Genomic DNA, 24,848 nt, shown 5'->3' on the forward strand with positions numbered 1-24,848 from the left:
GTTCATCTTGAGAAATACACAAAAACATCAAAAAACAGGTCACCCATAATCCCACTACTCCTTTTTGTTTGAATATGAGAGGAAATGGGAATTCTTTCCTCAGTTTCTCCAATTCTAGGCCAAAATGACAGACAACTGTGAGTGTTTTAACAAGTTTGGTTAGAATACATAGAGTTTTCCTTTAAATGAATAAATACACACAGGTACCAACTCATTCACATATACATGTACATCCTCACACAACTTTCTTTAAACAAAAAGTGGTTCATACTATACATGTGCTTCTATACCATTTTCTATATCAGCTAACTTTCCAAATCATAAACTCATTCATTTTAATAGCTGTATTATCGATCACTACATGAATGTGCTATAAATTACTTAATCATTTCTCCATTGATGGTTATTTTGGTTATTTTAAATTTCTTTGACATTTTACCCAGTGCTACAAGGGACAACCTCATACATAGATCTTTATATATTAAAGCTATTGATAAAAACAGACTCAAAATCTGGGACTGTTAGATCAGTAGGGTATGCAAGTTTTTTATTTTGAAAGATACTGCCAAATTATACTCCCAAAAGGTTGAATTGCTTTATATTTCTACACCCTCACCAAACACTTACTGTCAGCACTCTTTTTTAGCTTTTCTATTTTGACAGATGAAAAATGCTCTCCATACCTATTTTAATTTACATATTGAGATTGAACATCTTTTCAAGTGGCTGCTTGCCATTTGTATTTTCCTTGGGCAAATTGCTTACTCATACTAAGTAAAAAATTTCCTATTGGGTTATTCATCTTTTTCCTAATGATTTGTAGGTGTTCTTTACACGTTAGTGATACGTTAGCAACTATTTTCTTCCAGTTTTTTATGTCTTCTAACTTTGTTTACTCCCTCCCTCTCCCTGTCACTGCCCATATAGAAGTTTTGAGTTATTATATTAACAAATGTACCCATCTTTTCCTATACAATTTCTGGATTTAAACTTGCTTAAAAACACTGTCTCACTCCAAGATTATTTTTAGTAATATCACCCCAGAATGATATTCCACATTTCATATAACTTACCCAGCCTAGCAAAGATGAGTTTTTCTTACTGAAGAGATAGGTCTAATCTTAAAACTTCAATCTTAACTAACTTAAAGTTCCCCTTTCCTCAGTGTGGCCCTCACTTGGACTAGGAAATCTATAATGTTGGACAGGGCTGTGGATCTTCACTATCTTCCCACCTTGTCCTTCAATTCCATCATCGCTACTCACCACGTTTCCTCCAACACCTTCAGGGTTGAAAAGAGAGAGAGTAGGGAGGAAAGAAAGTTAAGATGTAGAAAACTGCTGTAATCAGGTATCACTGTCACACGCCAGTGCCACTGTCCTCTGGATATGGCTGATAGGCAAATGCTGCCTCCTTCTGTGGGATGCGCATGTGGGTTACTCAGACTCCCTTGCTGAGACTTGGCAGTGCACTCCACATAGACTCTCTCTGTTGGGGGTCATTGCATGTGCAGGTGGGCCCCTTGGGCAAAACTCCTTCCAAGACAACTCAAAGTCAACTCCCTTCGGAGAGATCCACATCCAGTCAATGTTCTGGTACAAGTTCAACTTGTTCCAACAATAGGTCTAAGCCATTCTCCTCGCTCTGCCACCAAAGCACTTCACATAGCCCTTACCTTTAGAGCCAGTTTCTAATTCCTATGTCCTTAAATTGGAAAGGATACAGTCAGCTTCTCTCAAATGTCCACTCATTTGGTTCTACTCCCTTAAAAGGTGTCGGAGATAATGCCATAGCTGACACCTGTATCTCCAAAGAAAGCCTCTATCAATCTTCTATTTTTTACATATTTGTTAACCTATTCTTATAGAGCCTGGATTTGAATGAGCTAATGGTAGCACAATCCATTTCACAGTCACTTTTCATGGCCACACTGCTCTGGTATCTGCTATCATTAGCCCACTTGCTATCCTTGGCCTTTGTACTTCTGCCAAAATGCTAACACAGTAGAAGTCACATTAAATATTTCTGCTATAGAAACCTTAGTTTTACTGTTATAATAATTCCTTTTTAGACTTTTTCAGAATCAAAACAGCCTTAATACTGTAGCTGAATGCCTTATCTTGGGTTGATAGATTTTTTTTCTTTCCTTCTTTATAATGTCTTATACTTCCTAAATATTCTGTAACAATGCATTATTTTTGAAATAAGAAAAAAAAGATTGTTAAAATTGTTACAGTTTAAGTACCTTTATTCAGTCCATTCCCCATTAGTCACATTCTTAACTTAGATTTTGTTATTAACTTTAAATAAGCTTTATACAAAAGTAAATAATTGCTTACAGCCATTCTATTCATTCATTTATTTATTTCTATTTTGTTTTAAGATGATATTTGAATTCTGATCACATCTCACAAGAAAACCAGGCCTCTACAGAACTTTTAATGTGAAAAGTATTTAGAAATCATATACTTTTCTCAGTAAGGAAGAACAGACAAAACAACAGGATAGTACCATATGGGTTGAAGACCACCTCATTAAGTGATACTCTGTAGCTTTTTAAGATGTATCTTTGATTTTAATAATTTAAAATTTGAGCATCTGAATAAATGAATGACACTTAAAATGTTACTTGATTACTAAATAAGTTGATCTTAGAATTTCTAATCATTTTGATTATTTAAACAGCCTTTGTCTCCTAAGAAATTTTTTTTAAATGACAGGGGGAAATATATAAAGATCAGAAGCTATAAAAATAAAAATTCTTAGTGAAAGAGTAAAATGAGGACACCAGTTCCTGTCACTTTCTCCTCTAAAAGGAGTTAAGAAGTGAACCTCAAGGGAGGTACATTTTACCAACTGTTAAGATACCCCCATATCTTAAATTACAACTGACTTCAGATAATGAATTACGAAAAATCAAAATATAACAGATAATTAGCCTCATATTAAAATGACCCAAGAGATTACACATGTGCATCAAGATCAAGAATTTATTTTAATTACAATAAAAAGTATGGCCTCCAGAATTGCAGGGTACTCTAACAGTGGTGAGTATGTGCTATAAGAGGAAGCAGTCTGCAGGCCTACCTGCAGACATGTCCAGAGACCCAGAGTTCTTCAGAGAGCCCCACTAAGACTCCCCAGGAAAAGGGGTGCCAGAAATATTAACACAATCATCTAATTTGTGCTGCATCATGTATTCCCTGCCTTCATGGGGTTTCTAGTCCATCACATTAACTCAACTAATTTAATTTATACATGAAGTATGAGGACAGTTCAGATAGGAAAAGCATATGATGCTATGGGCACACACCCCATTATCCTCATAGTGGATCATCGACAAACCAAGTAAGCAACTCTCTGTCATTTGGCATCCAATATAGACTAGCCTAAAAAAAGAGAAGAAAATATAAGAATTTTCTCCTTAATAATAGTATTTCTGATTACGGATTGTTAAAGTGATATTTGGATTTTAATACATCAGTCCCTATTAGCTTAGATTGTATACCTGCCCACAAAATACATACTGAATCTTAGAATGTTGACCAGTCAAGTTTGTGAGGCTTCAAAATCCATCACCTGTAGACAGTCATGAATTCACAAAGGTAATACTGTCACAAAGGAATCTACCTTGTCCAGATAACTCATGAGCTCGATGCATGTCTCTCGTCTGTCTTTTTCCTCCAAGTACAATACACAAAGGCAGAGCCAGGGCACGTTGTACCTTCTCTGGGCCCTCAAGCACTAACCAAGTTGGCAAAGAGAGTGGCAGTACTGAGGTCAAAACAGCACAAACTGAGTCTTTAATTAAATGTGGCTAAGTGGAGGATGGGAGTTAGATAGCGGTACAAGAATAGAGGAACTGGTACAGGCAAGAACAAAAAAGGGTTGATGTGGACAAGATGGAAGTCAACAGGAACTTCGGGGAACAAAGGTTTCCCCATGAACAAAGGTTACTGCAGGTTTGGACATGCTCCCAGAACATTCCTGAATGGCTATGATAGATTCCATTATAAGAGGATGAATATAATGGGTAACTAAATTTAAAAGGAGATTTAAAATTGGGGGTTAGAGTATAATTTTTAGAAAACTGATAAAAAAAAATTTTTAAGTTAAAAGTTTACTTTTAAAAAGGCACCAAGCCCAGAAACTTGTATAGTTCTTGAAAATAACAAGTCATCAAGTAATTTGTAGGTTGTGCAAAAATATGTGAGTAGGGAAAAAAGGCATATTTATCTGTTTGTCATGAATCTAGTATAGTTAAAGTGTGATACAAAATAAACAAAAGGGCTTCCCTGGTGGTGCAGTGGTTGAGAGTCCGCCTGCCGATGCAGGGGACACGGGTTCGTGCCCAGGTCCAGGAAGATCCCACATGCCGCGGAGCGGCTGGGCCCGTGAGCCATGGCCGCTGAGCCTACGCGTCCGGAGCCTGTGCTCCGCAACGGGAGAGGCCACAACAGTGAGAGGCCCACGTATCGCAAAAAAAAAAAAAAAAAACTAAACGAAAAAAGAAAAACCAAATGGGTTTGTGAATGAGGCAAAATTTTCTAATGAATTATTAAAACTTTGATTTATAAATCTTAATGATATCTTCAATTCATATTATATATTAGGGATAAAATATTAATACATTAATTTATATTACTAAGTCCCCTACATACGAACCTTCAAGTTGTGAACTTTCAAAGATGCAAATGTGCGTTCGCATGTCCAATCACGTAAGGTGTGAGTGAAATTGCAGCTTTCCCTCCGTCTCCTATTGCTGACAATCCTTCAGCTCTACCATCTCCCACCTCCTTCCCCTCCTCTAGTCAGTAAATCTTCTTGCCTGTTCACTTGATGCCAGCCCCTGTATGCCAGCTATTGTACTGTACCACTGTACTTTTCAAGGTACTGTACTGTAAGATTAAAAATGTTTTCTTTATTTGTTGTGTTTGTTTTTTAATGTATTATTTGTGTGGAAAGTATTATAAGCCTACTATAGTAGAGTACTATATAGCCGATTGTGTTAGCTGGGTACCTAGGCTAACTTTGTTGGACTTACAAACAAATTGGACTCTTACGAATGCACTCTCCGAACAGAACTCAATCATATGTAGGGGACTTACTGTAATATATATGAAGTATTAATACAATGGACATGTTTATAATAAACATTTATTGGCTTAGTGGCATATATGATCGGCTTTTTTTAAATTGATAGGGTAAGTAATCAAAAAATTTTGGAGACTACTGACCTAAAATACAGGAAACAAGCCAGAAGCTTCTGTTAACCATCTAGATATACCATGGAAAGAACCTGCGTGAATAAAGCCAAGACATAGCGAAACAGTGCTAAGAGATACGGAAGACCGAGTCCTTACGTCACCTGAGAACTTAGATCCAGGCCGGCCTGAAGCCAGCATATCCCAGGGCTTCCCAGATGCAGGAACCAACATGTTCCTGTTTTTCTGAGTCACTTGGAGCTGAGTCAGTCACTTCTAACAGAGGGTAGAACATTCACATAGGGTAACAAATAAAACGAGTTACAGAAAATTGTATTTTTACGACCCCACTGGAGAGATAAAGGAAAGAAAAAAATAAAGTTCACCGGAGTGTGACTTGTTTAAGGTGCTAGAGACAGACATCCAGTATCAGGCTTTCCACTAGTCTGTAATAGAGTGATTGATGCCCAAAGTATGCTGTAGGCGACACAGTTACTCCTATGAATCAAATTCTGTAAATACCAAGAGGTGATTTTTTTAAATAAACCCCAAACTGTTTATGAAGTATGATAATATCATTCTTGTTAATGTAATAATATACAAGAATGAAAAGAGTTGTTTCTGTAACAAATTAATGCTTAGAAACATCAAGATTAGGCTGAGTTGCTTTAAAAAAAATTTGTTTTCAAATTAGGTATGATCAAGAGAACTGAAAAGATCTCACTGTAAAAATCATACAAATTCTCATAGGTCTGAACTTAGACTGTTTTTACAAGTATAAATTCTTGGCTGAATTAAAATACACAAGTGGTGATCACAGATGATGCTTCATGCTTTATGTAGGAAAAATCAAAGTAGGAACAACTCCTACTCAAAGAAAAGGGCTTGGCTCTGTATTCAAATACTGAGATGTGAATATATAATTTTATGCTCTAAGTAGAAAAAAGATTGTATTTTTTTATGATGACCAGTTTTAATAATTTGTATTTAACTTTTTATTCCAATATAATCAGATTTAAGAATGCTTCATCTGTAGCATTCACACAGTCCCATTTTACACTTTAAACTTTGATAAGATGACTTATCAAGAGATTTAAGATAAAGATAACATAAGAGACTTTATTTAATCATTGCCCTACTTCTCATACCATAATTCTCATAAAAACACTCCTAAATTTTATTATTTGGTAAACTAAGTTTTCAAGAGGCATAATGAATTTTCTGAAATCACAAAGTTAGAAGTAGCAAAGCTGGATTCTCAACTCCTAAAAACAAAGTATAGTGTGCCGTGATGAATAAAATAACCTTTTATAAAATATTGTAGAACACAGCTTTAATTCACACCATCCAGAAAAAAATATAATGTATTCTTTGTTCCTATTTCAAATCATTAATATTACTATACTATTTCAGTAATTTTCTTAGTATTTAAAAATAGTATCTAAATATACTCACCATTTTTGTAATTTATTTTACTACTATATATATAATAAAGTCCTAATGTCCATAACATTTTACAATGTGTTACAGAAATTGATGAGTTTAATTACTTAATGTGCACAGATCAATTTGAAATAAATTGAAAATGAGCATGCCATACACTCTACTTAATCTTGTTACAAACTTGTTTCAAAATTCACTTCCTAATTTGCAACCCAGTAGGTTATATTTTAAAATAATAAATAGAAAACTTTCTTTTACATCTCAGCAATTTAAAGCCAAAGCAACTAAAGGTAAGAAGAGTCCTACTAGTCAAAAGATCTGACCTCAAGGGGAAAAAAAGTCCTATGCTTTTATTATTTAAACCAACACATCCGGCTTGTTATACTCTTTTTCTTCTTAAAAATGCAAATGAAATAACATTATACTTCCTTCTCTGTCTATAGAATAATTTTCAAATGAATTACAGGCATAAAAGGTAGAAAAATTGGTAGACAAATGGAATAACGAAGGAAAATAATCATTCAAAGTCAATTGTAGTTGGTTAAGGATGGCACGGAAGTACATACGTAAGATGAATAATACATTTTCATTCTAAGTAATATAGGTATCTGCATAAGGGGTCACACATCACTTCTCACATTGCTAAACCATTTTAAAGCACAAGGTGATAGAAACTCTCAGATGCCTATGAACTCCATTTACATGGAGTACATCACTATAATTTTTTAAATGCATTCATATTCAAATCTGAGAAACATGATTCTGAGGCTCATCAGTCCTGCTTAATTGCACCAACATCTGCAATCAATTTAAATTCTTTAAGATAGTCTTTCAGCACTTGAAGTGATTTCATGCTGTGATAGATTTAACACACTCACTAATTTATAGACACACACAAGCAGATGAGACCTATTTTTCCAGGGGTGGGGTTAAAGTACTGAAGGGCAGTCTGAATTTCCCAACTATCAGTGGGATATAAGAAAGAATGCATTTTGCATAACTTATTTAAATTATATAAGATGATAGCACTGCACAAACATAATATAGAAATTAAGACTAAAACTAGTGTTTTATTTAATTCTATTTCTAGGTCATGGACCATTAAGAGGTTTGATGACAGTTTACCGGTAAAATAAACAGCAAAATCTAGAGCTATCATTTGACATTATATAGGAAAAAGTCATGAATTAATATATCATCATTTTCTCCACTGAAAGTCAAGAGGGGCTGGGGGAGAGCAAGAGGAAGAATACCAACAATCCAGAAATGGTTTTTTAACCAAACATATAAACTGACCTAAAATGAGGAAAATAATTCAAAAATCAGAAGACTAAAGGACCTGGGCAGATGGCAGCAGGAGCATAGTTTCTGAAAGTGCCTGGATCTCCACAGAAAAAGAAACAAAACAACTAAATAGCAAAACCAAAAACCTAACAATATTGAGCAATAAGGTATGTCCATGATCCTCAAAATACAAGCAGCTGGAGAGAAACCACTAACAGTCACACGATCTGCACAGCATCACGGTCTGTGTGGAAAGAAGCAGAGAAATAAACAAGATGTCTGATGATGTGAAAACAGGAGAATTCTAAAGTAGCCCAGAGGTATTCTTTAGCAATTTGAGAACAGCAGCTGAAAATGATTGGGGTTTGGCCCACACCAGCTGTGGGTGAGCGCAGGAAGCAGAAAAGAGCTGAAGAGACTGGAACTGTCAATGTCCTCTGAGTCCCAACACTGAGGTCAGGGCTCCCTTCCAGGACAGGACCCCACAATGTGGAGAAAGTGTTGAGAGTGAAATCAACAAGGAGCTAAACATTCCTACTGACCACAAAAACATAACCATAAAACACAGCAAACTGTCACTTACGATTTCAAAATGAACTAAGAGACATTTAAAAAATGTATAAAACATGAAAACAAATACCTAAAGCAGAATTAGAAAAACTCAGACAAGTGAGGAGAGCAAACTCAGGAAAAAGAATGGAAATAAATCACTTCAGAAATGAAGCTTGAACTAGAAGAAATATAAGAACAAAAAATAATAAATCATATTATAAGAGATTTAGAAATGAAATACAGAATTTTTTTTCAAAAAAAATCAAAAAGAAATGAATAAGGTAAAAGGATTTGGGAAAAAGTGGCATATTGAAGATATATAAAAATCCAACATACCGATAATAGGATCCATGAGGAAGAAAACCAAAGCAAGTACATAATGAAAGGGTATCTGCATATTTTATAATCCCAAGTCAGACATATAAATAAAGAGAGCTAGTAATCTATAGGGAATGAAAATTAGTTATCTGCAGACCTTTTAAGAGCAATGCTGTCATGCTTTATGCTAGAAAAATTTTTAAATTGTGGGACTTCCCTGGCAGTCCAGTGGTTAAGAATCTGCGCTTCCACTGCAGGGGGCATGTGTTCAATCCCTGGTCAGGGAACTAAGGTCCCACATGCCACAAGGCCAAAAATAAAAATAAAATTTAAAAAAAAAGAAAAGGGAAAAAAATTGTAAATTTAAGATCCTACAGGAAAAAAACATGTGAGCCAAAGTTTTTATATCCAGTAAAACTGACTAAACAATAATGGGCAAATACTGTTATCAACATGAAAAACTCAAGGAATACTGTTTCCATGACCTCTTCAGACAAATCTACTAAAGAACAAACTTCAGACAAACAAAATGACTAAGAGAAATATTAACAAAAGGACTGGTTGTGAGCATTAAAATACAGTTATTCAGAGAATTAAAGACTAAATAGGGGTTAAACACAGTTAGTAAATGCTAAAGGAGTATAAAATGTAATGGCTATATGCGCCATTAGTACAAAAAGAAAAACAACAGCTGGAGATGTGGGCAGCACATGCGAAAGAAAAAAATTTTAAATACATACACATAAATACATACGCATACTTTTTTCATTTGCTCTCTCTCCACTGAAAAGGCCTACAAACAGTGATTAACCCAATAGCAATAAGTATCCTTGACCCCCAGATTGTTCTTGAAATATCATTTCCCACTAAAAGAAATGACAGATTCCAGGTCTAGTGTGGGAAAAGAGGGGAGTCTGCGTAATCTTACCTTACCAGATAGAAATGAAACGATGTAAAATAACAGGGCCATGCCAATCAAAATGACTAGAAGCCAACTGGACAAGGAACCACTGGTTGCAGATGGGACAATTTAAGCTTCACTAAGAATAATAATATTAAAAATAATATATCACCTTTAGAGGATGATAGGGAACCAATTCAATATCTTGAAAACTGGCAAATAAAAGAATCAAGCATTTATCCTAAATTTCCTATATCATAAGGTAATCAGTATTTGTGAGAAAATGTCTCTTTTTAAATATATTCTAACTAATAAATGAAAATAAAATTACAGAATTTTAATGATAAACTGGATATGAAGTACTCCCTGATACAGAACATACCTCCTACGGTCTTACCAAAGGGATCAAACCTGAGTCTGATCAAGCCTCTGGATCTAGCTGCGGCTTTGCAGGAAATGCAAAGGAAAGAGAAACATGTTAACTCTACCACGAGTATGCAATCGGCAAAATACAGACTGCCTTAGATAAAATAAAGGGAACCTGAAGATTAAAAAAAGTTAAAGATATTCCAATTTTAAAATATAAGCAACAATAAACTATGATGTCTAGTGGTATAATTTTGGGAGATAAAATTAAAGAAAGTCAAGGAAGTAGTTCCTATAAAAGTCAAGGTAGTGATTTAGGAAAAAAGCAAGATTTGAGACAGGGTAGATGGAGGGCTTTCTAAGTTGGCTGACAAGGTTCTCTTTATTGATCTGGGTGGTGTTCTTATGAAAACTTATTAAGCTACATATTTATTTGTTGGTGTTTTCTATAACTGTGTTTCATTTTGTAAATCAAAAGTTAAAAAAATCAGAAACCCTGGTTTCTAGTCCTAGCTACTAACTGGGGGCTGTTGCACACTTCATTTGCAAAATGTAGAGATGCTCTAAGATAATTCCAGACCTAATATAAATTAAAAAACACCTCAGGGCTTCCCTGGTGGCGCAGTGGTTGAGAGTCCGCCTGCCGATGCAGGGGACACGGGTTCGTGCCCTGGTCCGGGAAGATCCCACATGCCGCGAGGAGGCTGGGCCCGTGAGCCATGGCCACTGAGCCTGCGCGTCCGGAGCCTGTGCTCCGCAGCGGGAGAGGCCACAACAGTGAGAAGCCCGCGTACCGCAAAAAAAAAAAAAACCCACCTCAGTAACTACAAAAATCTCTACTAAATGAAAGAGTATAACAAAGCCATCCTTAACAAAAAAAAGCCAGAAGATGATTTTTAACTCACCAAAACAATGCAATACAGCTTTCCCAAAGGCTACCAAAGAAAAAAGAAAAAAAATCTAGCGTAACAGTAATAATATACAAGGAGTAGACAAAACCTAAGACTGCCTGAAGTTTCTTTTGGACAATTTTATTTTCATACCTCAAAGAATCCCAAAGGCAGGGTTCCCAGTTTATGTAAACTACCCTGGAAAACTTCTGACAGTAAAAGAATTTGAAATAATTTTTACATTGAGGGTAAGAAGCTATACCAACCACACTTATTTTCTTGAGGGTGGGGAGAAACCATTATATTGTACCAGTTAGGAAATGGTAGTAAATCAGGGAAGCATGAAATTAGGAATGAATACCTTTTGTACATCAAGATGATTAACCCATTATGGATTTTTAAAGTATGTATAGAATTTATTCTCTTTAGGAATAAGAACTGAAAGGATGTCTCTCAAGTACAAACCAAAATAAAGAGGGGTTTAAGTTTACTGCCACCATTAAAGCTTTAAAACCAGACACACTCTTCTCCTCCTTGTTCATACGTGTTCTACTGGGCATCCTTTTCCAAAAAAGACCAAGTTCTTCCATCTGTTACAGTAGATAACCTTCCCCCCTTTGATGATTTTTACAAGAGGCCAAGTGTCGGAGAATTTCTTCGTAGCTACAGTATGCCCTTTGAACACTCATTTTGACGTTATGCACGTGCAAACTAGCGTGGAACCCACAATGGCTTGATAACAGTTTTATGAGTAATGTTCACCATGTTCAGCCTTTCAATCCTATTAACTTCTAGTCTTTGGCTCAATTAACGTTACACTAAAAGACTCTCATCTTGTCCAGCCCAGTTCTCATCCTTGACTGTACCCTAGAAACACCGAGAGAACATTACTAAATACTGATGCCTGGGGCCCACCTGACTTAATTGTAAATGACAGCACCCAGATATCAAGATTTTTAAAGCTCCCCAGATGATTCTAATGGATATCAAGGTTGAGCGCTACTGTTCCTGGCAACTTTTTTTCCTATTTCTTCAATTACCTAATAGAAGAAATTTTCACATATTGAGGTACGGGGACATTATTCTGGTTTATACATGAGTTAATTTGTATTTTATGCTGACTAAAACAGTCTGTTTGTGGCCTATCAAACATACATTGTACAATTGCTTTAATCATTAAAGAAAAGTGTGCACTGACCAGGAGTAAAGAATGTCCATGTTAAAAATAAAGATTAAATGCCTCCCTACCTGGGAGGCCAATGCTGATACTCCTTAAATGATAAGACTCCCTTCCCAGATGCCAAGGCCATACTGCGTACATGCTGATCTGTGTTTTGGGTATTTTTTTGAAACCCTGAAGGAATGTATCCCTGACTTGTTTGATGTTCTTTGTTCTGACGAGACATAAAACTGTGCTGAAAACCATGCTTCTCCAGAGCAGTTCCTCAGAGTTATCTGAGAGGCTGTCTCCCAAGCTATAGTCTTCAGTTTGGCTCAAATAAAACTCTTTTCTATTCCCATTATAGATCATTTATTGATTATTTCCACTGACATACCTTTTCCATTCATTCACTGAAAAACAACTGTACATAATACATAGCATTTTTCTCAATTTTTCACTTATTCCTTCAGAACTGTTCCTTCTTTCAAAAGGTTCATTCCATATGGATATTTGCTCTTCACTTTCATCTCCATTATAATCACATGCCTCTTCTTTCTGGCACTTTCAAAGTTTTCACTACTTTTGCAGTTATCAGAAATAAGCTTAATTATATTCATTAAAGTCTAAAAAGTAAGCATGAACATAGAAAAATATCTTAGATTAAGAAACAACTCAATAACCAAGATGAAAACAACCTCAGATGACCTCTAATGCCGCAACTGGTATAAGCACCACTGGCCCTCTCAGGCTCTAAAATTCTAGTAAATTTTACTAGTAACTAACAATGTTTCTATATCTTTTAAAAAGTGCTATAATGAAAGAAAAGATGTCTTAACGAGCCATAATATTTTTAAAAGACCCAAAATACACAATTCTAGTTTGAACCTAATATAATTTCATCCTATATAAAAAAAGAAAAGATGACTGCTTTCTTCATATTCATCTCCTGCCTAAACAAAAACACAATGCAGTAACATCAGAGAACACTATACACCACTGGTGCTGCTCAGAACGACGTGTAAGAAAGCTGGATGAATCTGAGCTGTTAGAAGATAATTTTAATTGTACATAAATAAAACCTGTCCTATATAGGCACAAATGGAAATTAAAATGCCAGACAGATTAGGAAATACTCTCAAGAAGAAGTTGGTTCATTGCCCTGAGGCTCTGAAATTTTCTCCTAGTCAGCAAGCAAGACGTGGAGACAAACAGGCAAAGTATTGTAAGGGTACTGATGATAAACAGGTAAGTGTCTAATACTGAGCTCTAGCCCCTTTTACCAAGTTTTTATGTGGCAGGGATGCTTTGATCAAATCCCTAACCTGAAATGTAAGCCAAAAAATAACCCGTGTTTATTTTACCAAGAATGTGTAACTATTTATGGTTCATCTAAGTTTCTAGTGGTTAAAATATATAAGCTTTTTAAATAACAACGATGACAAAAAATAGAGGAAATAAAACAAGGACAACAACAACTTGATTTACCTGTATCTGACAATGTTTCCAAAATTTACATATGAAACTGAAATCTAAAAAATAAAACACACACTGAAAGTTATGAAAACACCCTCAATCAAGTCTAGATTTTCTACTTGGAGAAAACGTTCATACATACAAATGAACACACAACTAATATTTTCTCAAAACACAGTTCTCTTCTGATCAAAATATGCCTAGAAGGCTGATACTGCAGAAAACTCTGTCCTCCATGTTTGAGAACACCATGACCTACTGAGCTAGAACAAGTGATGATACCTTTCAAAATACTTTTAACACTACATCTACACACCTACATACATACACATATGTGAAAGTCTATAATCCTGCACTTACGAACTCAATTTACACTCAGTCATTTCATCATGAGAAACTTTTGTTACAATCTTTCTATGTGCCTTTTAAAATTATGTTCTATAATACTTGTTATTTAACTTTATTTTTTGTTAAAGAAGACTAAGCAAGGACTACAGAAATACTTAAGAAAGGATTCAAGGAGTAAAGCTAAACGCCATCCAAACTTTTCTAACAAATGCCTCGGAGGAGCCCTTGAAGTCACTTGACTGCAGTCTAGATTGACTAGGAAAGAAAAAAATTAGAAACAAAGTCAAAGGAAGCTAGTAAACTTCCAGGAGCACTTATAAAAGAGGATTTCTGCTTCATTCCCTGGAAAAATAAATCAAAAAGGAAAAAACTAAATACAAATAGGGAATAAAGGATGGATGTTATAATTATGCACCTTAGAAATGTGAGATTAGGCCTTTTTTATTTCATGTCAGCCCACCTAAAATGAGCTTGTTACTTGCAGCTGGGATACAGTTTCCTATGACATATTGGGGGGCGGCGGGGGATGTCAAGGAGCCTGTAAGAACTTTGGATTCCAACCTAGTGCAATCCTCGGGAACTAGAAGTATGCATTTTGAAGAGAGATTTTTAAAGCATTATATCCACACCTAATGGTACAGCCAAAAAAGACCATGTGCTGATAAGTCATAGTTGTAGTGGTTGTAGTCTGTAAAGAAGTAAACTGCCTGGACAGTGTCGTCATCTCAATGTATAAAAATAAATTAGGAAAAAAAGAAGATGAATGGTTCTTAGAGACATAATCGTTCTTAAAGACATCATAAAGGTGTTATACTACACAGCATAAAACAAAATGTCCCTCAAAACTCTTTAAATGTCTCTCTCTCTCTCCCCCTGAAACTCCACCTCCCCACAGAGGACCAGATATCTTTCTGGTTCTCCTGTCCTATCGCTCAAACACGCCTGGCTGATTCTCCTCTTCCTCCTTTCACTTTCTGGGATATAGGTTTTGGCCTCTCTAAGTTGTCTCTAGTTTTGAATTGCCACGCATCACCCTGAAAAAGCCTAGAAGTGGAACAGCAAATTTTTTCTTCTCAACAAATAGAAAAGAGATTTTATTTTTACTAATCCTTTGCAATGCGTTGGGGTGGGAGTAGGGGGGTGTAGGCAACTCATTGATCTAAATCCTACTCTCTACAGCTATCCTCTTTAACACATTCTTTAGTTGCATATAAATTAATTCATGGTTTTCTGTTAACCCTGTCATGGGAGACTTCCATATTACCCAGACAAAATACACCCAGAAAATGAACACAACATATACACTGATGTCACAGATAAGGGGTATGGTACACCTAAACAAAGAAGAAATAAGAAAAGGAAAACTTGGTGAAGGCAGCAACTCTATTAGGATATATCTCCCAAGCTTGGTTGGTTCCACTCAAAAGAATCTTGACTACAAAAATCATCACTTAATATCTGAAGGGGGCTTTAAAATATGTTTAAGGAAAAAAAGGATTAAAAATAATTGAGCCACACGTAATAAAAGAGAATTATACTCACAGTTGGGATAAGCATAATTAAATACATTTATATGGTAGATTTGTATTTTAAATTCTAGCTCACTTCCATTTAGAAAATAGGAAAATTCTTTGGCAACTGTGGTTTAAGAGATCCTCTCTTGTTCTAGAATTTTCTTCATCCTACCTTGTTCAGGAACTGTGGGTTCTCTTCCATTTGGACTATCATGTCACATCCTACTTATAAGGTCCTTACCACTAATTGCAGAATAGTCTTACCCTCCAGCAAGTCATAGTACATAGGTAAAATCTGTATCGTTCTTTCTTGAAAGAAGTTTTCTCCAATAAACTTGCTGCTAAGCACAAGTCATTTACCAAGGGATGGGCACCTGGCCTTGTAGTGCCTCCCCATCTATGCTCTGAGTATACTGGGTGAGGGGAGGATCTTTTAAGATACTCCTTTGGATGGAAAAAGAAATTTCCAGAGTGAATTAAAGAAATAGCCCACGTAGGCCAAAATGTATCTGGATGGTCTATCAGGATGTTTACAGCAGCAAAGCAAAAACCCAGCTTAAAGCAGCTTCAATAAGAACTGGCATCACCTCATATAATGGAAGAGTTGGGAGGCAGGACTGCACTGGGCCAGAGCAGCAGCTCCATGACGTCAGGCGTCAAGCACCCCACACCCCCTCACAGCCACGACAAGTAGCAGGGAATGGCAGCTTTCCTGCTCTGGACCCTTTCATGAGGGAGAGAAACCTTTCTCAGAAGCCCCCACCAGACCTGGCCATCAGACTGTACTGGCCAAACCTGGATCACATACCCATGCCCTAGGAACTTAGAAACACGTGAATCTGGCATTTTTAGCCTCAAGTATGATATTTGCTTAGTAAATTTTAATAATCTTTCCTAACTGAAGAAATTCAGTCTTACTATTTGGCCACCTAAACTGAAACCTACTAAGATCTTGGAAACAACCTAGTTTGATAGATGGTTTTTATTGTTTTTTTGTTTTTTTCTATTTTAAAACCAAGCTGATCTACTTTAGGGCTAGTTTGAATGTTAACATTTCAGAAGAGTTTTCAAAAAATCAACTGTAGGCATCAATACTATTTTCCAAAAAATAATATTAATGCTTACCCACAAAAGAGAATCTCAAAGCAAATTCTAAGGCTAAAATGTTAACATCTGACAAAGTCCCCACATCCTCTCTAGAACAACCTATCTATGAACTTTGTTTTTCTCAGAGAAACTTTTTCAGTACTCATTGACCTAAATATACTGGCATAACAAAGTCCATATCCTAGAGTTAATAAAATGTGTTTTTACTTCCAGAGCAAAAACAGATGACTGGTCAGTTTGAACTTTCTACAATGTTAACCATTTGCTGAATTATTCAGAACCCTCCTAGGAAAAGCCATGACTCTCCACACACCAATTAAATGCTTTAATCATACTTTAGATAACTAATCTATTTCAATCCTGATAACCTAATTACTTAATTCTAGTAAATAAATTCCAGCCCAAGTCCAAAATAGAGTATTAAACTTTAAAATCAGTTAATGTAAGCTGAAACAGATCCACTGTGAAGAAGTTCAAAATGTTTTATTCTATAAAAAAGTCTGTTTATCTGAAATTCCAGAATTAAACTGCACTATTATGCTAGGGTTTTCTATACCAGTTCTAACTAATGTATTATCTCTTGTAATTATATTAAGTGGATTCACGCTTGTTGGATTTAAAATTCCCTAACAGGAGACTCTGCCCTGATGACTCTACATAAAACAGGTACACCATCTCCACTCCCCCTGCATTTTTTTCCCCACATCACATTTCACCTCCCATTACATGTGTTTGTGTGTTTCTGTCATGTGTGTCTCACTGCTCCATAGGAAACAATGACACACTATCTTGGTGCTCAGTCGCCGGGGCCTTAAATACAGACACTTTTATTAAGTGCCCGACATACAGACGCTTAATAAATGTGTTGAGTGAACAAATGAACGTCTTAGAGATGTAGACTCACTAATAAGAAATTTGTATTTTTACTGAGGTACATTTACTTATATTTTTAATTGTGGTGTAATGATTTCAACAGTAAGAATTTCAACAGTAAATCACAAAGAAAAATAAAAAACAAACAATTGCTACTACAACCACTGCTACCACAAGAGGCAGCCACCAGTTAAAAATCTGTTACGTTCTAATCACAGAATAAACAATTTAATTCTAACAACAAGCCTATGGTGTACATATTAGCCCCATCTTATGGACAAGGGGGTTGAGGATCAGAAAGATAAAATAAGATGTCCAAGATCAAACAAAGGATAAACAGTCAATCCAAAACACAGAGCTCTGACTCCTAAATCCCCACTGTTAATTTGTGATGGCCAAGTATCATCAAGGGACAAAAGCAATTCACATCTCAATGGCAAGATACAGAGCCCATAGAAAGAACTGGGAAAAGCACAGTACTCAGTGAATTCTACACCTGAACATCAGGCAGCCAAAAAATGAGACATGTTTAAAAATTAAACATCACTTGAGTCTTTCCTCCAAAAGAAATACCTCAGAATCACTGACTGGTCTAGTAGATAAATGGAGTTAAAGTATAAATAACTTACATTCTTAAAAGCTGCCCTTGGGTTAAAGTATCCAGTGAAAACTACAGTGTGTTTAGTTATTTTTCTCAAATCCAATTCTATTTTATGTTCAGCCAAAAGCATTTTCTACTGTCTTTCTACCGAGCCTTGCTTCTTCATTAGCTTCCATCTTATATTTTTCATCCAATCCACTTAGTCGTAATTTTTTTTATGACAACAAAGCTCATTTGTTGTTCCATGAAATAAATATAATTGATTCTGTGTGCTGGTCATGTTTCTCAGACATTTAGTTATTACTTCCACCCACATATTTCATGTTTCCCTAGAAAAGTGGCAGCCACGTGGATTCTTAATGCTCCTTGCAGTGTCTACATTTATAATTTGTTACAAGCTAATTTTATCCACAGGGAAACTCACATTAAAGATAGGCCTCTAAGCCACTATTATGTATCCTGATTTAGGTAGTTAGAGTAAAATCAGTCTCACTTTTCTACAATACAAGTATTATCCCAGTTTATAAGTGACATTAGAAATCAATACCCATCTTAATTCACTAACAAGGAGGGGTGTCCTAGAGTGAGTGGACCAAGCAACCACAGTGCTTCTTAACAGTGTGAGTGGCCAAACAGCAAAAGCAGTTTAAAAGTTATAAGGTGAGAAATACTTTCAAATTAAACAAACTTATTATAATACTTGTACCTTTAATTATACATACAAAAGCTCTATGATTACAGTTGCCCGCAAACTTAGGCACTTCATTAGGCAAATGTATTGTTTTCCATACCACAACATGCTTCAGCAGTACTTCTCAACTTGACAGTTTTACTTACTGTCTTGGAAGCAGTATTAATGTACTGCATCACCATTTCTTTTTTGATACTGAAGTCCTTTTCCCGCAATGGTGCCTTTTTATCTTCATTTAAATTCATATCTTCCTGGAAAACACAATTAAAAAGCCTCGTTTTAGAATCTAAGTAGAGCAACAGTTCTACATACACAATGAACAGAAAATCAATACTGTGTGACTAAAGCAGCATTAACTGTTTTGGAATGATTTACATGTAGCTCTGCCAGGAGAAAAAAGAGAAAGGACCTGGAGATACAGAGAACAGAGTATTCTAGATCATTTTAGCAGGTAAAACACTTACCAGAAAAACTTTTTAAATTCACAGCAGGCTAGTAAAATTACATTCACATCACTATAGATAATTAGACAGTTGAAGATTTCTGCCTTCCATAAGCTTATTAGGATTCACAATTTATATATAATTGTGAAATATATATATTACATATAAAAATATATTTATCTATATATATTATAGTCAATATATATTTATAATTTATATAAATATATTTTAAAATATAAACATATTTTTACAACAGCTGTACCTGAAGCCATCTTGCACCATTCTGAAAGCGCTCCTCCATATATCATAAGAATTAAAAGGTAAATAAGCCAATCCCTTTTCAGATTCTGATAAGCTACAAGCACATACCAAATACCTAATACTGATCCTAGCAAAAGGTGAAGCATCCTACAGTTTTAACTGTCTCTTCTCCACCCCTATCAAAAATATTCATTAATTAATTTATTGCATGTTCTAAATCACATAAAAGTGGCACTCATAAAAAGAAGTACCACCTAAAAACCTGACATTTCTCAACAGCACCAATCAAAATAAAGGTTTAGGTAAGCTAGATCTTGCTACAGACCTAATTCTGACTAAAAACTGCAAGTCAATAATATCCACATAAAGATATGAATTGCGACCAGAATCCATCAGCTCAGTTGACAAAGGAAGGGAGGCTGAGGTAAGACAAAAATGGCTGAAGGAGAGGGCAGCTCAAATGGATTTCCTCCTGATCTTAGCCTTGGGTCATCTGTGTGCAATGTAGGACATCTTAATGTATATAAACTACATATCCACTCAGAAACGTGCCCATAAGAATCAGGACTTTGGATCACCCAGGGAGCCCAGAAAGTTAAATTTCTTCTAAGTTTTATAAGGGTTCTACAATTCAGACACTGTAGTTTATGCCTTTAGCTGACTCAGTTTTTGGCTACCAAAACTGTGAAGCAATTAAAAGTCAAAATTCCCTTCATTTCACCTTGATACAAAATTTAAGATCTTAGAAGTTGTCCCGTTTGATACTCCAATAAAAGGTAGCAATTAGTAATGTCACTCTTGGCTATTCTGGTTAGAAATATCCTATTATGTGAATAATGGTTTAGTTTGTTTCTTTTTTTTTTCTCTAAGCCAGTGATTTTCAATACACCTTAACACCACTTAGGAAGCATTCCAGAAATGTCTCGGGGCATTTTGGTTGTCATGGTGACTGAGGTGATGCTACCAGCATTTACAGGGGAAAGGTGTGCTAGACATTCTGCAACACATGAGCTAATCCTACACAATAAGAAACTGTCCTGTGTCCCACAGAGAGATACACAGAGAGAACGAGAGAGGGAAAATCATAATTATCTACGCCTAGACTCTAATTCAATGAAATTAGATGTACAACAGAAGATGTAAATTGTTACATATTTAATACTTTATATATTATGTAACTTAATATACATTGAATTTTCCAAGAATCCAACTACTCTGTAAATTATAGTTGCACTGTTTTTGTTTTAAGCTTTACCATCATTTGTGTTCCATTTCTGAAATTTAGGTATCCCAGGACAATGCTGCTTGTGGTATCTGAATCAACAGAACAACACACCTATATCAACCTACATCGTAGCTGTTGTACTCACAGTGGCATGAGGCAAAGACTCCAGAATGTGACTTTATTGTGCCTTCTTGAGTAGTCGATGGCCAACTGTTTACAATGAAATACATACTGTTTTATTATATAGTACAGTAGGCATTATATGTTGATTTTTTTAAAATTATGAGTGGAGATAGTTTATATAATCTATAAAGAATTGAACTAAGAAAAAGTAATGAGGAAGTTAAGGAGCAATTGCTATAAAAGGTGTGTGTGAGGGGCACCTAAGAGCACAGAGAACATCTGTTTTAAATTATTCACTGTATTTTTTATTTTCTGTCTAATGGCCAAATGTGACCCAGCCTCTTTAACTAGCAAATTAAAATACTTAACAGATATAGAAAACTAAAAAACAGAAAACCCATTAGCTGTGGCTGAAATCAAAATAAAATTTTAAGGTGGAGAGTTGTAAGAAAGAAAAGACTACTGCTTTCTTTCTGGAAAGGCATCTTCACGATAACATGAGCTTATACACAAAAGTTGTATGTTTGGAATTAAGGAAGAAATCCAGAGTTCTCCCAACTTCTTTGCTCTGGCTTACCCCACCTCTCTTGTCTAAATATGACACTCAACTCCATAACGAAAGTTTAATGACAGTGGCTGCTTAAAAACAAGAGGAAACAAAGAAGAAATGATACTACAGAGAAGTTTGGAATCACCTACATAATCGCACAAACCTTCCAGGATCACTCACTAGGTACGTAACTTCATCTAACAGATGGTCCTTCTCTTTACATCCAGGAAGAAATGGCACTCGAAAGAGTAAGAAAAGTTCTGCCCTTTACAAAAGGAAAAAGAGAAATAAGGGAGTGATGGAAAGAAAAAAAAAAAAATGTATGTATCTATGGAATAGGGTACAGGATTTTTAGAATGGATTTTGAATCTTTATCAGTGGAGAACAGGGCTAAAAAAGAAGAAAACTCTACAAGACACTGGCACTGAACCTCTGAGGGTCACAGAGTCCTAGTGAAATGTATTGGAAGCTTCTTCCCAGAAAATGCACATCCATATTTTATGTTATAGTTCCAATTCAAGTTAAGCTGAACATCTTCCAAGGCTATCCAAGAACCTGGAGGTCGGCGGCAATGCGGGAGCCAAGCATCTCTATTTAATAAGCCCCTGCCTTAAGGCAAAACCTTCAGCATGAGATTTTGAATATCACATAGTCTAAACTCCATGTATGTATTACACAACAGAAAATACAGGCTCAGAGAAATGAAATGACTTTTCAGAGTTATCTGGTTGTTAGAAGCTTGAGAACTGGAGCCCAGACACCCAGTCTAGTGCAGTTTCCAGATAACTGTAAAGGGTCTCTTGTGAGCAAGTCATCAGTTTTCACATTAGTGAGTTCACAGCTGGTTAGTATGATCATATCGCATTTCCGTTGTCTTAGGGCACGTTCCCTAGAGGCAGACCTGGGACAGGGATGCAGGTGCAGGTGATTAATGAGGGGGATGCTCTCAGGAAAAGGGGACTGAGACAGGGACATTCGAAAATGTGGCCTCAGCTGGATTCTCGCTTCAGCCTGAAGTGCACAGCAGTAGATAGTACCTGGAAGGAGAGGCCAGCCTTGACACCACCCAAGTCAGTCAGCCATTAGCTGCAGGACCCCAGTTCCCTGAGGCCAAATCTCTGGATTAAGAGGGCAGATGTGAACCACCAGGAGCCAACACTCACACCTGGGTACGCCCGTAACCAGCCTGGTGAAGGGGGTCTTGGAGGGGCACCAACAGTGTCCACTACAGCATTTGAAAATAACTTACTTTATATTATAATAAGGCTTCTTTCTAAGCAGAACTGAATAATACAGAAACCCACATTTATGGCCTACACAAGCAATATAAACCTCTGTGTGTTGACCAGTTCTTCCATTCAAACACAGGTCAGGACATGTAGTACACTGTATGGATACAGAATGATACTGTAGCTACAGATTTTATAACAGCCCTGAAAAACAGCTTACTTCAATATATATATCTATACTTTGATATATATGTAACTCAATAAATATCTGTAATAAATAAAATAATAAACAGCAAATACATAGAACACATAACTGTACAAGGCCTGAGGAATGATTTGAATGAGGCTAATATTTCAGGGGGTATGAGATAAGTTCTATTTCTTTAAATGGAAAAACCTTATCAGTTGGCTATTTAACTGAATATAGCTCATTTAAAAATATTTTTTGAGTAGTCATCAATCAAAACTTTAGTGTCTGTCAATCTGAAGAGTAATTATTGGTTTTGTTGTGAAAGTTCTATTAATACCTTAGCAACATACATAATGAATTAACTCACTTATAGCACTACCTTCATATACATGCTTAAACACAGTTTTTTGCCTGGGGAAATTGGGAGTCGCAGCATCAAAAAGTAATTTTCCTCTAGTTAATTACTTTCTAATTAAAAACTATACTTAAATTGAATCACTGTGCTACTTCACTATGTGAGTCTGACTGGCACTAGGGGCAGATTTCAGAAATACAGGGAGGAAATACTGAAGAAAAAAAAAATTAAGGGGCATGCTAATAAATAAGCAGGATTCTTGGAAAGTGTCAAGGTCATGAGAGATGAGGAAGTACTACTGATCAGGAGATGAAAGAAACATGGCAAACCAAACATAAGATGTGATGCTGGGCTGTAACCTAGAACAGGAAAAGCACATCAGTGAGAAAACTGCTAAAATCTGAATAAAGTCTGTGGTTTGGTAACTACTGTACCAACATTAATTTCTTAGTATTAATAATTGCACTAAAGTTATATAAGATGCTGGCATTAGAGGAAGTTGGGTGAAGGGTATAAAAGAATTCTCTGTACTATTTTTGCAACTCTTCTGTAAGTCTAAGATTATTTCAAAATAAAGTTTTTTAAAAACTAAATTAAAATATTCATAAAACTTCTGCTTTAAAAAACTAATTTGAAAAGAACAAGAAAAATGGAACATCTTACATTCTTTAAAAATACAGTAGTTTTTTAAACGTCCACTAAGTAAATGTTTGTAGTGTATTGGCCACAATAAATACACACAAACTTGATGGAGGGGAGGGAAGTAAAGAAACCACTATCAAGACAAATCTGAGGCTACCGAGAGGAAGAGTTAAGACACAGGTAACAGAAGCACATTCAAAATCTTTTAAAGGTCAGGCATCCTTCGGAATTTTCCAAAACACAAAGTTCAAGATGCTCACATGTCTTCCCAATTTCATTCCAAATCTACTCTCTGAACCATCCTTCTCATTCATTCTCGAAGCAACACTTGCTACACCTTTTCACAAGGACCTGGTATTTCTATAATCTTAAATAACGGTTAAGTCTGAGCCAGGCATTGTGCTAAAATACTTATAAGCACAATTCATTTAATACTCAGTAATAATCCTTTTAGGTATGTACTATCCTCTCTTTATTGATGAGAGAACTAAAACTTAGGGAAATCCTGTAAGTTGGCCACAGTCCTGTAGCTTAGATTTGTCTCTCCATTCTTATTTCCATATTATTTATCTTCATTATCTAAAATCCCACTTCCGGGCTTCTCTGGTGGCGCAGTGGTTGATAGTCCGCCTGCCGATGCAGGGGACACAGGTTCATGCCCCGGTCCGGGAGGATCCCACATGCTGCGGAGCGGCTGGGCCCATGAGCCATGGCCGCTGAGCCTGCGCGTCCAGAGCCTGTGCTCTGCAACGGGAGAGGCCACAACAGTGAGAGGCCCGTGTACCACAAAAAATTAAAATAAAAATAAAATAAATAAAATCCTACTTCCTCTGGGCCTAATGCCATCTGACATGCTCGGCAGCCAACACCTTGTGTTGACTCCTCTGCCAGTCCATGCCTTCACACCCACAACCAGCAATCTTCATTTCCACTTTCCTCAGCCTCGGTCTTCATGACCACACCTGGGCCTTTTCATTAGCTAAAAACTGTTCCACCTCTAGTATCATCATAATCCCCAAGATCCTTTTCTCTGACCTCAATCTTCTATCTTTTCACTTCTCCCACTCCCAAGCCACCTATTTTTTGACCTCAATAAAACCTCC

At 36.1% G+C, this 24,848-nt stretch overlaps 1 protein-coding gene across 4 annotated transcripts in view; it reads right to left on the reverse strand.

Moving 5' to 3' along the window:
• Positions 1 to 24,848, reverse strand: part of DIAPH3 (diaphanous related formin 3) — a 547,054-nt gene that overhangs the window by 452,617 nt on the left and 69,589 nt on the right. For 3 of the 4 annotated variants that reach the window (XM_060287828.1, XM_030830361.2, XM_030830360.2), the window contains one exon: positions 18,874 to 18,978. The exons of the other annotated variant lie outside the window; for it this stretch is intronic. In XM_060287828.1, coding sequence (XP_060143811.1) covers positions 18,874 to 18,978 — 105 coding nt within the window. The remainder of the gene's footprint in view (positions 1 to 18,873; positions 18,979 to 24,848) is intronic. 4 annotated transcript variants of the gene reach the window in all.

The sequence above is a fragment of the Globicephala melas genome, chromosome 18, assembly GCF_963455315.2.
Source record: "Globicephala melas chromosome 18, mGloMel1.2, whole genome shotgun sequence".
NCBI lineage: Eukaryota > Metazoa > Chordata > Mammalia > Artiodactyla > Delphinidae > Globicephala > Globicephala melas.